This window comes from Myodes glareolus, chromosome 2 (assembly GCF_982192425.1).
Source record: "Myodes glareolus chromosome 2, mMyoGla1.1, whole genome shotgun sequence".
NCBI lineage: Eukaryota > Metazoa > Chordata > Mammalia > Rodentia > Cricetidae > Myodes > Myodes glareolus.
Window position 1 is genome coordinate 91,694,904 of NC_142027.1, and position 18,663 is coordinate 91,713,566.

The 18,663-nt window shown below is 36.5% G+C and overlaps 1 protein-coding gene across 1 annotated transcript in view; it reads left to right on the forward strand.

The window, feature by feature from the left end:
- Window positions 1-18,663, forward strand: part of LOC148123062 (vomeronasal type-2 receptor 26-like) — an 84,622-nt gene that overhangs the window by 34,701 nt on the left and 31,258 nt on the right. The window contains exons 4-5 of the mRNA XM_087897992.1: window positions 2,867-3,094; window positions 5,804-5,927. Of these exons, the coding sequence (XP_087754118.1) occupies window positions 2,867-3,094; window positions 5,804-5,927 (352 nt within the window). The remainder of the gene's footprint in view (window positions 1-2,866; window positions 3,095-5,803; window positions 5,928-18,663) is intronic.

The window sequence follows — 18,663 nt, forward strand, 5'->3', positions numbered from 1 at the left end:
CTTTTCCCCTTATAGTTCTTAATATTATTTCTTTATTCTTACATTTAAACATTTTTATTTTTATATGGTGAGGGGACTTTTATGTCCAGTCTATTTGATGTTCTGTAAGCTCTTTGAACCTTTATAGGCATCTCATACTTCATGTTGTGAAAGTTTTCTTCTAGGATTTTGTTGAATATTTTTTCTGTACTTTTGAGTTAAAATTCCTCTCCTTCTTCTACACTAATATTCTTAGGTTTGATCTTTTTATGGTGTCCTAGATTTCTGGGATGTTTTGGGTTAATAATTTGTTGGATTTAGCATTTTCTTTAACCAATGAATCTTTTGCTCTGCTGTATCTTCAACTCCTGGCATTCTCTCTTCCATCTCTTGTATTCTAATGGTTATGCTTTCTTCTGTACTTATTTCTTCCTTACACAGATTTTTCATTTTCAGAATTCCCTTGGTTTATGTTACTTTATTGCCTGTTTTTCAGTTTCTAAGTCTTGGACTGTTTGAACTGTTTGTTTCACAAGTATTGTTTTTCTTGGGTTTCTTTGGTTTCTTTAATAAACTTATTGATTTCTTCTAATTTTTGTGTGTCTTTTCTATTTCTTTAGAAACTTTTCATTTCCTCTTTAAGTTATTATCCTCATAAAATTATATTTAAGGTTATTTCATTCTACATCTTCTATGCTACGATGTCCAGGTCTTCCCGTTGTATGACCATTAGGTTCTAGTGTTACCATGTTGCTTTTTAGGTTGTTAAATGTATTTTTGCATTGACAACTACCCATCTCTTCCTTGAACTGGTGGTAGTATTGTGTTTGCCTCTTTCTACAATCCTTGCAGTTGGTATATGTGTCTCACGGATCCTCTCTGAGACTGGTAGTTGCAGTTGCTGTCTCTGTCTTAGGGAGCTGCTCTTGGTCTGCTCTGTGCAGTCACTTTCTGTGTCTCATGGGACCACTGAGGTCTCTGGGGATGGGGTATGGGAGTGGAGTGGGACTTGTAGCTTACAGCGTTTGATTGACAGGGGTTGGAACAGCCTATGTACAGGATATTTGCCTTCAGACAGGTAAATTTAGTGGAGGCAGATAGAGGAAGGGCCTGGAGTTTTGCCCCAGGGTTAGGCTAGGGTCTAAAGACTGAAATATCCAGTTGGGGGGTTGGTTACTTGTCACTCAATCTGTTCTGTGCAGTTGCAGGCTGAGCCTAAGAGAACAGATGAGGTCACTTGGGATGGATGGGTTAAGTAGCACAGTGGGACTTGAAGCTTATGGGTATGATCAATGCAGTGGGTGGAGCAGTCGACCTGCAGGATACTTGCCTGCTGTCCAGCTAGTGAAGCTCCAGTTTATTTACTCTTAAATGAGATTTTAAAAAAGATGAATCTCAAGACTCTGCTTCCATTATTAAAGGGTAGAACACAGATGGTGCTCACAAACATAGGCCATATCTCTATCTATTAGTGGCAAGTGGATATGTTTGGGTTTTAAACCAATTCTATAAACCAATCTTATAAACTTAAAATCACTTATACTGTTGAGCACTCACCTTCAAATAGGTTATCACCAAGAAGGTTGTTGACCAAGTCAAGTAAACTTTTCATTCAGTCAAATATAGTCTATTAAAAAATTAACTCTACATGTTTTCTCTATAATGCAGTTCTTACTAAAATGAATAACAATAACATGTGACATAGACTTTGACACAGTTTGTGAACATGGCTTCCCCAGATTTTAAGTTAGTATGTCCTTGTACATATAACTAAATACCTATCAAATAGGTCTTTATATTACAAGTTGCTAATTAGTTGACACAACAGTGAATCTCAGAATTGAAGTATTAACCCATTGTATTAATTTAAATGATTACATAGAGGGATGGCTCAGAAGTTAGGTTCCTCTTATAGAGAAACTGAGTTTGGTTGTTCATACACACCTGGTGGCTCACAACTATGTGTAAGTTCCATTTTAGGAATCATACATGCAGTTTGGGTATATGCATACATATAGACAGTACACAGAAATGAAAAGAACACAAATCTAGATACTTGCTGCTCTTTAGAAGACCAGAGTTCAGTTCCAAGTATCTGCAAAGCAGCTTACAGCTGTCTGCAACCCTGTTTGTGGGGAACCCAGCACATTTTTTTCCTTCAACAAGAAACTTACAAACAAATTTAAATGAATTAATCTAAAAATAAATCTTTTAGAATTCTAATTAAATCACTGAATTTTGGATCTTAATTTGAATCCAATAAGGTTCATACCAAATTTAAAAGGCAAATGATGTGATTCAAACTAAATCTAAGAATAATGGGGGCAGTTAGTAGGTCTCTTAATAGTTCCTGAAGCAAAAATGACACAAAAAATTGCTGCATATTTAATATACATTTTTATGAATTAGGAGATTTCTGTGTTCTCCTGCTAATATTATAAGGTAAAGATACTCTGTATATCTACATGTATCCCTATCTACTTAACTAACTGTACAGACAAATGTTCATTGTTTGCTATAAAAAAGATAAATATCTTAATGCCTATACACCCAAATTCATAGTATTGCTTACATTTTTACCTCAGTTTCACTCAAAAACATGTATATTTTCTAATTGGACATACAGGGCCTTGGTTCCACTAAGAACATGTTTCCAACTATGCTATGTTTAACCACTTAGATGCCATTTCTATTTACGTTCCGCTATTCCTACTTTAGTTTCATGAGGAGCAAAGTTCATCTCACTGGAACAACTTGGGAGACAATGACTCAAATGAAGCCTTTTCAAAAAGAAATCCAGAATAGGGAGAGAGAACTAGGATTGTTTAGGAACCATCAGTGAGAAACTTTTATGCAGCACTCTTAACCAAATGATGTCTCTCTCCAGCTTCATCCATTCCTGAGAAAAATTCAATTTGTAAGCACTGATGGAGAACAAATATGCTTTGATGAGGATAAGAATCATGTGGAAAAATATGATATACAAAATATTATTGTACACGCTAAACGCTATACATTTCTAGTTAAAGTAGGAGAGTTTGTCTCTAAGAGTCCACAAGATCAAGGCTTATTCATCAATGAAGTTATGATCAAATGGCCAAGAAACTTCAATCAGGTCTGACAAAATTTCAGACTTTAATATGCTGAAAAACATCTACAAAATTTCTGTGAATTGTACGGTATCTCTTTGAAATTTTCAAATAATTCCTTTTTATAATTTATTTTATTTTTTAAAAAAGAAAACAAATTATCTTTTTTATTTTACATACCAATCCCAGTTCCCACTTCCACCCCTCCTCCCATTTCCTTCACCTATCCCTACAACCCACCGCCATGTACTTCTCAGAAAGAGTAAGACTCACTGTTTTTGGTAAGGTCCAAGGCCCTCCCTACTATACCCAGGCTGAGCAAGGTATCCATCCAAAGAGAATAGGTTCCAAAAAGCCAGTACAAGCAGTAGGAGTAAATCATAGTGCCACTGCCAGTGGCCCTGCAGTCTGCCTATTCATACAACTTTCATTGTTGTATAAGGGTGATGGGGGATGGAACGGTGGAAGAGGATAAGAGAAGGGGAGGGGAAGGAGAACTTGGAGGAACAGGATAGTTGACTTAGAGGAAGGATAGATATGAGAGCATGGAAAGAGTCAAGATTGGTTCTTTGCTTGTTCCCTCCCTGTCCGGCTAGAGTTGGCAAACTCTAATTAGCTCAGGTCAACTGTTTCAGTGGGTGTCCCCATCAAGGTCTTGACATCTTTTCTCATATTTTCACTCCTCCCACTCTTCAAATGAACTTTGAAAGCTCAGGCAAGTGTTCCACTGTAGGTCTCTGCCTCTATTTTCATCAGTTGCTGGATGAAGGTTCTGTGGTGATATTTAAGGTATTCATCAATCTGAATAGAAGGCAAGGCCAGTTTGGACACCACTCCTCTATTGCATAGGGTCTTAGCTGGTGTCATCCTTTTTGATTCCTGGGAATTTCTCTAGATCCAGGTTGCTTGCTAGCCCCATAGTTGCTCCCTCAATCAAGATATCTCTTTCCTTGCTCTCATCTCTGTCCTTCCTCCATCTCAACTACTCCATTCCCTCAAGTTCTCCTCCCCCTCTCCTCTCCTCTTTCCCTTGAACCCTTTTATCTCCCCCATCCACATGCTCCCAAATTTATCAGTCAATCCTATCTATTTCCCCTTTCAAGGTGATCTATGTATGGTTTGCCTGTATTATATGTTCTTAGCTCTGTTGCGAGCATGTGTGTGAATGCTCATGCAGTGAGTGCATGTGCTGTTGAGGCCACAGTCAGAGTGAATACCATCTTACCATCTGCAATTCTTCTCCATTTTATTATAAACACAATCTTTCTCTGAAGTCTTTGCCTTATGATTTAGCTTTCCTTACTGTTCCGCACGCCACAGGCTGTCTCCTTTTCTCCATGACTGCCATAATTGGATAACAGGGACACAGTTTGGCACATGACTTTGCTATACTTCCATTATTCATGTTCAAATTCAGGACTGCGTGCTTATGTGGGAGTCACAATAAATACTGAACCATCTCTTTTGTTCTATTTGATGTCTTTAATTTAAAAATAAATCAATCTTTTTAATTTGACATATATATATATACATATACATGAACATGTACATAATATACATATACAAACAGACAAGAATATATTGTTAGCTAATTCCTGTAGAGAGAATTAGTTTGAATTAAATTTGAACTTCTATGTATTTATTAATATTATAATGAATTAATAGATCAGTGTACATGGCTATATATACAATTGTATGTATATTTCTGTGTATACACATGTACACAATCATGTGCATACATATGCACATTTTATTATACATGCATGTTGAAGCTAAGTGCATCTCTCCATTGAACACAATTCGTACTCAAACTTTTCCATAGTCCTTAAAAAGAATATTTAATTAAGAATGTTTATATAATCATCTCTATAATCAATGTCTGTAAATAACCTTATTTGTGTGCTGGGAGCTGACCTGAGGTTTCTCTGCAAGACTAGGGTGAACTCTTAATGGCTGGGTCAGATCTCCAGCCCCATATACTTGTTAATATGTAGTTACTTATGAGAGAGGAATCTGAGTCCAATTTATGACAAGTAACATGTCTAAAGGAAAGATAGGAATATTTTCTTGCACACAAAATTTCCAGAAATATTAACTAACTGATGTTTTGCTAAAAGTATAGTGGTTAATGTAATTAACTTAGAAGTAAATTGGTTTTAAAATTTGAAAGAAAAAGCCTGGTATTACTCTGTGTGGGGGGAGTCAAGGACAAAACTCACAGTAATGGATCATATTTCAGTATCTCTGGAACATCAACATGTGATGAAGTCAGGGGAAGCTATGATCACCCACCAATGGCCAAACTCTCTTTCATTGGACATGTCAATCAGAGTGAATGGTTCTGACTACAAGCTTGGTAAGCTAAAAGTAGAAGTAGATAGGCAAGAGTGACTGGGTTTCTGCCTGACAGTTCAACTGATTTGTAATTCATACAAGGAAGGAGTTTTGGCTTGCTTTTTCACAGGAGAGTCTATATGGATGTTCTACACTTATCACAAATGCTAACTGAAGTGAGTCTCAGTTTGTTCAGCATAAAGAAATTTTGAACATTTGGTATCTTGAAGTTTGATAACTTCAACTCTACACTCTACACTCCTGTATGGAGACCTCACAGTGCCTCATAAATATGTATAACTTTCATAGTCTTCATGCAGTTTAAATTGCTTCGGTTAAAACTACCTTAAGCCTGTGACTGATGTGCAAAATTATGACTAGGTTTTCTATTTTGCCCTTAGACTCCTCAATCTATATGTACACAGAGCTGTGGTCCAGGTTTCTGGAAAATTATAGAAAAAGACAGACCTATCTGCTGTTTTTCTTGTGTGTTTTGTCCAGAGAGACACGTTTCCAATCAAACAGGTAATAAAATACTTTTTCTCAAACTTCTTTTTAATATAGAAGGAGAAAGATAAGAGGTGACCATTATCTTGTAATACAGAATGGAGAACCCATGCCTATTTGATTCATCCCCATATTGATTAGTAATCACTGATGATTGCACACAATGTGTGAAAACATTTTTGTGGCAATCCTCATGTTATTGTGTCATTTGCATCCCTATTTCCAAACCTTCCTTTCCTTGTATGGTAGCTTCATCTCATCTCTAGCTGGGATCCATGATAGAGGCTGCCTAGGCAATGTGAGGTATGCACACGACCATGCTACCTGTATGTTTCTGGAATAAATTAATTTAAAATTCTTTCCTGAAAATAAGCACCAGCAGTACAACTACATGTGGGGCTGTTTCCAATATATACCACACATGGAATTAAACTTTACAACACTTTTATCTGTCATTTGGAATATCAAAAATAGTGTGAAAATCAAGTCTTTTAAAGGAATGTACAGCAGCATGTAGATCGTTGCTTTGTTGTGGTAAGCCCTGATATCATTAAAAAGCTAATTTTATATGGACTGAGCAGTGGTATTTAGCAATGCACACACACACACACAATTACAAACATAAGTGAACAATTAATGAAAAGGAAGAATGAATTTAAGAGAAAATAAAAACAAGGTGGGTCTAAGTGAGGGATTAGAGAGAGTAATGAGAACAGGAGTAATGAGGTGATTACATTATAATTTTTAAAACTGAAGATATTATAAAGAATAATTAGGAAAAGTAAAATATAAAAATCTAATGATGATGACAATCTATTTAATTACTATACTCTGTAAGAACAAATCTTAAAAAAGGAAAAAGAGAAAAAGGACTTGAAATCATCAACAAAAAAGAACAACCTTATACAAATGAATAACAAACAGATTATGTTATTGCAACAAATGAAAGGGGAGGTTAATTAAGTATGTTTCAATTTTCTAAGATCTAGTGTTACTATAGGTTAACTTTTTGCAGAGTCCTATGTGATTGTCATCATCTTGAAGACAGGAAACTTTATTTTTAATTATAGAGCAGAAATAATATTTTAGGTTAAGAAAAGATTATTAAAAGTAAGTGTTTTATTATTGTATGTGTATCAGATGTGTGTGTGTGTGTGTGTTTGTGTGTGTGTGTGTGCCTATGTGCTTGCATGTATGTGCCACAGCTCACATATTAGGTCAGAGGACATCATTGTGGAGCATGGTCATCCTCTTTGACTTTGATGAGTGTTTAGAGATCACACTCAGGTTATCAAGATTGCATGGTAAGTCACAGAGTTATATATCTTACTAACACCTACCCTGATTCTTAGAGCATTTGCTTCATCAAATATTTGTTTGTGCTTTCTTTTCTTTCTATTTTTAAACCATTATACCATTGCATTATTTTCTCATTTTATCTTCCTCAGTGCAAAACCTCCCATATAGCCTCATTACTTTCTTTCACATTATCAGCCTCTTTTTTCATTTATTGTGTTACAGGCATATACATATACATACAAATTGCTAAGTATAAATGGATTGGTCAGTACAGATATTACTTGCACAAATGTTCATAGGGCTGACCATTTAGTATTGAACAACTAGTAGATGTGATCTTCCCTGGGGAAGACCATTTCTCCCTTTCTCAACACGGCTGAGTTGCATCCTGTTTTTCTCTGGGGTTGAGGCCTCGTGGTCATTGTCCTGATCACTTTGGCATGTCTGTTGCTGCTGTCCTTCTTCAGTTGCACATGTTCTGGCAGACGTGTTGGTGGGACTTTTTGGTTTAGCCTCTCATATTACTAGAAAACAAACTAGGAATTCTGACAGAAAACTCCCTGAAGTTCTGATTCTTACAATCTTTCTGCCCCATAATATGAAATGTACCCTGAGTCTTAGTTGTCTGTGTGGTTTTACAAATTTATCCACTGGAGATGTCTTCCATAACTCCACATTTTGATTGGTCTTCAGTGGTCTCATACCTTGTGAAGAGAAATTTTCTTGCTGAGGGTTTGAAGACTCCAATAATCTATGGTTATAAGGGCAAATATTTACTGATTATTTTTATGGTTTGAGCTGGTTTAATATATTAGTGGATATTGCTTTTTATCCATGTTAAAGATTTCTTTTACTGACCATTTGAAAAATAAAACTGGTGTACAAATCAGAAAAAAACAAAAAAAAATGACATAAGATGAATAACTAACAACTGTTGAAACACCTGCTACCACTCACTTATCAGCTCAAAAAGGGTTACACAACCTTCTGGGCTCACCTCTTTTTTTTATTTGTGAATATATTTTATATTGACTATTTTACTTGGTATATAGACTACATATAATTAAGATAATCTGATAGTATTGCAAAATACTTTCCAGTTGCAGAAGATTTTCATCAAGTTACAAATCATTACTCTCATTTATTCGATGTAAAAGTATTCAAAAATAATTTTCTTAATAGTTTCTAATTATACATTGCAGAATTGATAGTTATAGTTATTAAATTCTATAGACCATTTCAGGGCCATCTTAATTATAGTACTCAGAATGACAATCTTTTAATGAACTATTAGGTTCCATCTACTTTTATTTTATTGTTTGACTATAGTCTTCATTAAGGTTATTGATAAAGCTTTCTATTTAACTATTGTCTAGTCTTCTTTTTGTCATTGCTTTTAAATACCCTTAGACCAAACGCAAATGGTGGGGATGGTAGAGTTTACTTGGCCTGCAGTTCCGGTTCACAATATATCATTGAGGGATATCAGAGCAGAAAAAATGTAGAGCAGAAACGAAGGAAGAATACAGTTTACTGGTTCAGTGTCTAGCCTGCTCACAGACACATAATTAGGTAGCTTTGTTATAGAGTATAAGGTCATCTACCTAGGGAGGGTTGCCTGCTGCAGAGAACTAAGCCCTTCTACACTAATGAAAATTAAAACAGTAGCTCACAGATATCTGGCCCCAAATTTTACCTTAGGATCTCTTTCAACTCCTGGGTCCTCCAACAATTGCTGATCTGTTCTGGCCAGCTGAATGGGAACTACTTCTCTTTTCAGTTGAAAAATGGGTTGGTGACATAAATGGAAATTCTATAACATTTCCCCTTTTTGACTAATAAAATGGACAAAGATCTAAATATAGGAGGGATACTGACTTTTTTAGTTGATCTTGTATACTGCCATATTACTGAAGGTTTGAAAGTTTTATCAGCTCTAGGAGTTCCCTTGTAGAGTCTCTCAGCTCAATTATATATACTATAATATTGAAAATAATGAAAGTTTGACTTTTTCGTTTCCAATTTGACCTCGTTTCGAATCCCTTTGACCTCCTTTTGTTGCCTTATTGCTATAGGCAGAACTTCAAGAACTTGAATAGATATAGAGAATGTGGGAAAAGACTTTTGCTCAGCTATATTCATAAAATAATTATTCATAATAGCCAGAACCTGGAAACAACCTAGATACTCCTCAACCAAAGAATGGATAAAGAAAATTGGAACATTTACACAGTATACTACTATTCAGTGGTCAAAAAAAACCAATGTCATCCTTGAATTTGCATGCAAATCGATGGACCTAGAAAAAACCATCCTGAGTAAGGTAACACAGACCCAAAAGGATGAATATGGTATGTATTCACTCACAAGTGAATACTAGCTGTAAAGCAAAGGATATTGAGCCTATAGGTCACGATGCTAGAGAAGCTAAGTGACAGGTGAACCCTAAGAAAAGCATATAGAGTTCCATCTGGAAAGAAGAAATAGGTAAAATAGCCTGACAAAATTGGGAACATGGGTGTGGGGGAAAAATGGAGGGTGAAATGAAGGAGACAAAGGGAAGGGTGAAGAGAACTTGAGGATACAGGATAGTTGAGATTGAGGAAGAAAAAAGATGACAGCAAACAGATATCTTGATTGAGGGAGCCATTATGAGGCAAGGAAAAAAATCTGGCTTTAGAGAAATTCCCAGGAATCAACAAGGATGACTCCAGCTAAGACCCTAAGCAATACAGGATAGACTGACCAGACTATCCTTGCCCTAAAGTCAGATTGATGAATATCTTAAATATCACCACAGAACCTTCATCCAGCACCTAGTGGAAACAGAGGTAGAGACCCAGATAGGAGCACTAGACTGAGCTTTCAAAGTCCAGTTGAGGAGTGGGAGGAGTGAGAATATGAGCAAAGAGGTCAAGACCATGTGGGTACACCCACTGAAACAGCTTACCTGAGCTAATTGAAGCTCACCAACACCAGCAGAACAGGGAAAGAACAAGCATAGGACCAAATTCATCACTTTGAATGTGTTTGACAGTTGCATGACTGGGGCAGACTGTGGGGTCACTGAGAGTGGCACCCAAATTTATCCCTTCTGCTTGTAAAAAAAGCAGCTTTTTTGCAACCTATTCTCTTTGAATGGATATCTTGCTCAGCCTATATGTGGTAATGAGGGCCTATACCATCCCCAAAGCAGTGTGCCTACCTTCTTTGTGGAGTGGATGGGGAAGAGTTGGGGATAAGTGGAGGAAATGGAAGAAGGGGAAAAAGTGGAAACTTGGATTTGTATATATAATTTAAAAAGATACTTTTTTTCTTTTTAAAAAAATTAAAATGTATATATATATATATATATATATAAATGAAAAAATTTCTCAATGGCAAAGTCTGTGTAATTGGTGAGTTTAGAGTAATTACTCCATTAGCTGTCCTCTTATGAAGAGTCCAAAGTTTTATATTTAAAATATCTTTTAACATGATTTGGGAGAACAGCAACTGTAACTTGTGGTTTTCAACCCAACCAAAAGCCTGAGAAAGATATATTATTACTTGAGTAAGCAGGAAATACATAGCATATGATTTCCAAAGTTAAGAGAAATTACAGAAACAACTGGTTGTTTTCAGAGTCCCCCAATGTTCCTCTACAATGTTGGACCATTCATCTTTGTCCTACAGGCCTAGAACATCTGAAAGAATTTTTATGAAGCAGAAAATTTGGAAAACCTGTCATACCCTGTCTTGGAAAAGTTTAGCAGTCTCTTATCTTTGTGTCTTATTTGTTCAGTTTGGACAAAACATTGTCAGAAGTTGAGGCAAGTACAGTTTCTTGCCAAAATAGCTGGATTTTGCAACAAAGAAAACTCATAATGGAAGGTCTTTGATGTCCATCATCCTTTTTTGAAGATCATTGTCACCAGGAACAGATGTTTTTCATGTCAAGAAAGGCCTAAGTAATTAAAACAGTTTGAATGACATATTCTGTAGTTATTTGAGGTGTTTGAAGATTATCTATTCAAAATATATCTAGGTATGATCTTGAAAACATAACTAACATGAATATAAGTTTAGTTATAGGTGACTATTAGCCTGTGTTTCTTTTTTATATTTTTTAAACAATCTTTTTATTTTGCATACCAATTCCAGTTTACACTCTCTCCTCTCCCCCCACCCTCCCAAAATTCTCTCCACCCCACCAGCAACTACTCCTTAGAGAGGGTAAAGCCTCCCATGGGGAGTCAACAAAGTCTGACACAACACTTTGAGGAAACATCAAGACCCTCCCCCTTGTTTCTAGGCTGAGCTAAGTATCCTTCCATAGAGAATGGAAATCTGTATTTCTTACTTATACAAAACAATTTGTAATGAACTTTCAGTGACTAGAAATTTACATTACATTCTAAATGAGCTGTACCTTAAGTAAGTAGAACAACATATTCTAATAAAAATAACCTTAAAGTTGTATCAATATACAAAAATATCTAAAGCAAGAGTAAAAACATACATGTAGTATAATCTTAAATTTCTATAAAGATATAATAAACAAAAGTAGAAGCACATATACAATATTGAAAGAATAACCTTAAAGATTGTTATCAGTATACAAAAATCCAATGTAAAATATTTAAGACTAGTAGTTACTTTTTCAGTTTAAAAGTAGAGTAAATAATCTATCATTTTCTAATATCATTTTTTTCAAAGTTTGTTAAATTATGAAAGTTTCCATTTCCGCCCCTCATCCCAACACCCTCCCACTCCCCCCTCCCCCCCTCCTCCCTCTCCATCCCTAAGAGTAGTCAGGGCTTCCAGCCCTATGGGAAGTTCAAGTTCCTGCCCCTCCCTCCAGGTCCAGGAAGGTGAGTAACCAAACAGACTGGATCCCAAAAATCCAGTATATGCAAAGGAAACAAGTACCAGTGTCATTGTCAATGGCTTTTCAGAAAGGCTCCAGGCCAGCCACATTCAGAAAATCTGGTTGGTTCACATGCTCGTTCAGTCCCAGTCCAATGTAAAATATTTAAGACTAGTAATTACTTTTTCAGTTTAAAAGTAGAGTAAATAATCTACCATTTTTTCCTATCATTTCTATATCCCCCATTTTTCTTCAGAGTTAAATCTCTGAATCTACTGGATCCTGTTTAGTATTTTTCTTGACTATTATTGCTAAGGACTTGCAATCAACAACCCTAAATAATGACAAATATCTACAACCCAGCAGGAGACCAAGAACCACCAATCTTACCTCTAGGGAATGTGAGCACTGTGTTTTCTGGATTGCTTTATGTGTCTACAGGGTTCATGGCATCCCTAGGGGATCCTGATAAAATAAAGTAATGGTCAAGTTCTGGGAGAGCTAGACATATCATCTGTCCAGTCACTGTGCATATGAAAGTGTAGAGCTTGTCTAAAGTCCTGGATGAAGCAGTGCATGAGGCTATCTTAGATAGCCATCCTGAAATTGTTCTGATCAGTTTGTAGTCTGATAAACTCTTTGGGTAAGTTTTTCAGATTAGTAGTATTATTATACTTCAGGTGGAATTGTCATTGTGGGGCCCCATCATCCCTTTAGACACATTAGAGGTGGCTGTTAGGAATATTTATCCCACACTGTGGAAAATTTAAACATATTAAATGTCATATACTACAAATCTTGAGGAGGTTAAAGGACTATATTCTATTAAATATCTCTGAGATAAGCAAGATTAAATCTTAAATATCTGCTTCAGACTCACATAAAAAAATTGCACACAAGAAACTACATGATGTCTAAGGTTAGACTTAGTTAGTAATTAATAAAACTATTAATATCAAAACAGAAAATTCAAATTTTGAGATAGTACTTATACTTTAAGAAAGTGTTAAAGAGTCAAAATAAATCCCAGAGACATGAGATTAGCAACAATATAACAGTCCCTAGATTTTGATTTTCTTCTCTTCCATACCAGGTGGTTCTTCTGATATGAGGCTGAGACTTTAAATTTTCTTTTAGCAAATATGCTTGGATTTAGAGGAGAGAGCCATGATCCAACTTCAGAGCCAGCTTTATTTTTTTTTATTGAGCAAGGACTACATAAAGACCACCTTTTAAACATGCCTGTAGGGTTTGGAAAAACAGGCATTTTAAAAGGCTCATGAAAATTTACACTATCAGAAGTGTGCCATACAGCCAGAACAATTTGTTCCTCTTCTTGGTAATTTTTTTTGAGGAATCTCCCTTTTTTCTTCCCAAATTATTTATTTTGCATACCAAACACAGTACCCCTTCTTTTCTCTCACCTTCCCTCTCTCCACCGTGTTCACTCCCCCATTCACGCTTCCTCCATTCTGATGGAGTAAGGCCTTTCATGGGAATCAACAAGGCATCGCATATCAAGCTGAGGCAGAACAAAGCTCCTCCCCTCTGCACCATGACTAAAGAAGTTATCCCACCATTGGGCTCCAGAGATTTAACTCATTGCTCTTAGGACTAGAAAAAGAGGGAGAGGTGGGGAGGGGGAGATACGGAAGGGGAAGGAAAAGAGATGTGGGGAGGAGGTGGAAATTTTTAATAAATAAAAAAATATTTTATCAGCTGTAGGAGTTCTTTGGTAGAGTTTTTGGGGTCACTTATGTAAACTATCATATCGTCAGCAAATAACGAAAGTTTAACTTCATCCTTTCCAATACGAATCCCCTTGATCGCCTTATGTTGTCTTATTGCTATTGCTAGAACTTCAAGCACTATATTGAAGAGGTATGGAGAGAGTGGACAGCCTTGTCGCGTTCCTGATTTTAGTGGAAAGGCTTTGAGTTTCTCTCCATTCAGTTTGATGTTAGCTGTCGGCTTGCTGTATATTGCTTTTATTATATTTAGGTATGATTCTTGTATCCCCAGTCTCTCCAACACCTTTATCATAAATGGGTGTAGAATTTTGTCAAATGTTTTTTCAGCATCTAGTGAGATGATCATATGGTTTTTTTCTTTCAGTTTATTTATATGATGGATTATATTGATAGATTTGCATATGTTGAATCAGCCCTGCATCTCTGGAATGAAGCCGACTTGATCATAATGGATAATTTTTCTAATGTGCCCTTGGATTCGGTTTGCCAGTATTTTATTGAGAATTTTCGCGTCGATGTTCATGAGTGAGATTGGCCTGTAATTCTCTTTCTTGGTTGTGTCTTTGTGTGGTTTTGGTATTAGGGTAACTGTAGCTTCATAAAAGGAGTTAGGCAGTGACTCTTCTGTTTCTATATTGTGGAATACGTTAAGGAGTATAGGTATTAGCTCTTCCTGGAAGTTCTGGTAGAATTCTGCATTGAAACCATCTGGTCCTGGGCTTTTTTTGGTAGGGAGATTTTTGATAACAGCTTCTAATTCTTCGCGACTAACAGGTCTATTTAGATTGTTCACCTGTTCTTGGTTAAACTTTGGTATATGGTACTTATCTAAAAAAATGTTCATTTCTTTTACATTTTCCAACTTTGTGGCATATAAACTTTCATAGTAAGATCTAATGATTCTCTGAATTTCCTCTGTGTCTGTGGTTATGTCCCCCTTTTCATTTCTGATCTTATTAATTTGCATGTTCTCTCTCTGCCGTTTGATTAACTTGGATAGGGGTTTGTCAATCTTGTTGATTTTCTCCAAGAACCAGCTTTTTGATTCATTGATTCTTTGGATTGTTTTCTGTGTTTCTATTTTGTTGATTTCAGCCCTCAGTTTGATTATTTCCAGTCTTCTAGACCTCCTGGGTGAATCAGCTTCTTTTTTTTCTAGAGTTTTCAAGTGTGCTGTTAAGTCTCCAATGTGTGCTTTCTCCGTTTTCTTTCTTTGGGCGCCTATTGCTATGAACTTTCCTCTTAGCACTGCTTTCATAGTGTCCCACAGGTTTGAGTATGCTGTGTCTTTATTTTCATTAAATTCAAGGAAGACTTTAATTTCTTTCTTTATTTTTTTCTTAACCCAGGGGTGATTTAGTAGTTGACTCTTCAACTTCCTTGAGTTTGTTGGCTTCCTCGAGGTAGCATTGTTGTTGAATTGTAACTTTAATCCATGATGATCTGACAAGACACAGGTGGTTACTAATATTTTTTTGTATCTGTGGAAGTTTGCTTTGTTACCAAGTATGTGGTCAATCTTCGAGAAGGTTCCATGAGCTGCAGAGAAGAAGGTATATTCTTTCCTATTTGGGTGGAATGTTCTATAGATGTCTGTTAAGTCCATTTGATTCAATTACTCCAATAATTCTCTTATTTCTCTGTTAGGTTTCTCTCTGATTGACCTGTCCATTGTTGACAGAGGTGTGATGACGTCTCCTCCTATTAGCGTGTGTGGTTTAATGACTGCCTTGAGTTCTAGAAGAGTTTCTTTCACATATGTGGGTGACTTTATATTAGGGGTATAGATATTCAGGATTGAGACTTCTTCCTGATGAATTATTCCCGTTATGAGTATAAAATGTCCATCTTCATCTCTTCTGATTGATTTTAGTTTGAAGTCGATTTTGTTAGATATTAGAATGGCCACACCCGCTTGTTTCTTAGGTCCATTTGCTTGGAAAACCTTTTCCCAACCCTTAACTCGGAGTTGGTGTCTGCCTTTGTGGTTGAGATGTGTTTCTTGTAAACAGCAGAATGTTGGATCCTGTTTTCGTATCCAATCTCTAAGTCTGTGCCTTTTTATAGGTGAATTGTGTCTATTGGTATTAAGTGATATTAATGACCAGTGGTTGCTGACTCCGGTCATTTTTTTTTGGGTAGTAGAGTGTATGTGTTTTCCTTCTTTGAGTTGTGCTTGTGAAGGGTCGCTAGATGGCTGAGTTATTGTAGGCAGTGTTGGGAATGTTTGATTCCTTGGGTTGTGATTTTCCTTATAATATTCTCTGTAAGGCTGGATTTGTAGCTATGCATTGTTTAAATTTGTTTTTATCCTGGAATATTTTGTTTTCTCCGTTGATAGTGAATGAAAGCTTGGCTGGGTATAGTAGTCTGGGCTTGCATCCATGGTCCCTTAGTTTCTGTAGAACCTCTATCCAGGACCTTCTGGCTTTCATGGTTTCCATAGAGAAGTCTGGTGTAAGTCTGATAGGTTTACCTTTATAAGTTACTTAACATTTTTTTTCTTTGCTGCTCCTAATAGTCTTTCTTTACTCTGAATGCTTTGTGTTTTGATTATTATATGGCGAGGGGATGTTTTTTTCTGATCCAGTCTATGCGGTGTTCTGTATGCTTCTTGCACCTTCATAGGAGTATCACTCTTTAGGATGGGAAAGTTTTCTTCTATAATTTTGTTGAATATATTTTCTGGACCTTTGATCTGCAATTCTTCTCCTTCTACCCCTATTATTCTTACATTTGGTTTTTTTTTATTATGTCCCAGATTTCCTGAATGTTTTGTGATGAGAATTTGTTGGATTTGCTGTTTTCTTTGGTCAGAGCATTTATTTTCTCTATGGTGTCTTCATCATCTGAGATTCTTTCTTCTATCCCTTGTATTCTATTGTTTATGCTTGTTCCTGAAGTCTCTGTTTGTTTACCTAGATTTTCCATATCCAGCTGGCCCTCGGTTTGTGTTTTCTTCATTGCCTCCATTTCAGTTTTCAATTCTTGAACTGATTCCATTACCTGTTTGATTCTTTTTTCTTGGTTTCCCAGGGTACCGTTTACGAATTTACTCATTTCTTCAAGCTTTTTGTTATATTTCTCTTCCATTTCTTTACTCATTTCTTCAATCTTTTTGTTATATTTCTCTTCTATTTCTTTAAGTGAGTTATTCATACCCTGTTTAAGAGACTTTATTGCTTTCATAATGACACTGTTTTCCATTTCTTCCGGAATATTTTGTTCAAGTCCTTCTGTTATAACATCGCTGGGATCTGGTGTTTTAATGTTGTTTTTCAGATTGTTGGAGGAATTCTTGCCTTGGAGCCTTCTCATCTCTTTCTTTAGATGCTCTCCAATGGCTCTTTTCTCCACTGGGTCTTCTGCTACAGGATTAATGCCCTTTCTGGCCAGGATTCACTTTGCCTGCAGTCCTACCTTGCTGCAGGCAGGCTATTAAAACAAAGAAACTCCCTCCAATTTGCACTCACCGCCCCCATCCCAGCAGCACCCACACAGGCTGAGTTGGAGGATTTTAAGCCCCTAAATAGGGAGAGAGGAAGGGTAGGGGTTCCAGACTGAAAGTGGGGATGGGGTAGAAGGAGAGAGGGTTTAGCTGGGGAAGCCACCCCTTCAGAATACCCAGGGAGATAAAGATGGCAGAAAAAAGTGTGTTCCCTTATCGGGCTTTTGTGGCAGGTCAGGAACACACTTACCCTTACATTGTGTCTTCTGCTATGGGATCATTGTCACTTGCTGGTCAGAAATCTCCCTGCCTGCAGTCTTACATTGCTGCAGGCAGGCTATTAAAACAAAGGAACTCCCTCCCGTTTGCACTCACCACCCCTTCCCAGCGGCGCCCACACAGGCTGAGTTGGAGGATTTCATGACCCGAAAAAGGGAGATAGGGAGGGTAGGGGTTCCTGGCTGAAAGTGTGGATGGGGTAGGAGGAGAGAGAAGATTGCCATTTTTACGATGTTAATTCTACCTACCCAAAGCATGGGAGATCTTTCTATTTTCTGGTGTCTTCTTCAATTTCTTTCTTCAAAGATTTAAACTTCTTGTCATACGAGTCTTCCACTTGTTTGGTTAGAGTTATTCTGAGATATTTTGTGCTATTTGTGGCTATTTGAAGGAGGATGCTTATATGCTTTCTTTCTCAGCCCATTTATCATCTGTGTAACAAGGGCTATTCATGTTTTTGAGTTGATCTTATATCCTGCTACATTACTGAAAGTGCTTATGAGTAGTAGAAGATATTTGGAATAAAATTGAGGTTGCCAATGTGTCATATCATCAGCAAAGAGTGCAAATTTGACTTCTTTTTTCCAATTTGTATCCACATTGATCTCCTTTTTTTGTCTTCTTTCTCTAGCTAGGACCTCAAGAACTATTGAATAGATGTGGAGAGAGTGGACAATCTTGTCTTTTTCCTGATTTCAATGGTTTATTGCTTTGAGTTTCTCTCCATTTAGTTTGAGGTTGACTGTAGGCTTGATGCATATTGGCTTTATTATGTTTAGGTATGTTGTTTTTATCTATGCTCTCTCCAAGACCTTTATCATGAAAAGATGTTGTACTTTGTTAAAAGATTTTTCGGTATCTAATGAGATGATTATTTGGGTTTTTCTGTTTGTTTATATGGTAGATTATGTTGACAGATTTTCATATGTTGAATCATTCCTAAATCTCTTGGGTGAAGCAGACATAATCATGGTAGATGATGGTTCTGATGTGCTCTTGGATTCATTTTGCCAATATTTTATTTAGTATTTTTGTATCACTCTTCATGAGTGAGATTTGCCTGTAATTCTCTTTCTTAGTAATGTCTTTAAGTGGTTTGGATATCAGGGTAATTGTAGCCTCTTAAAA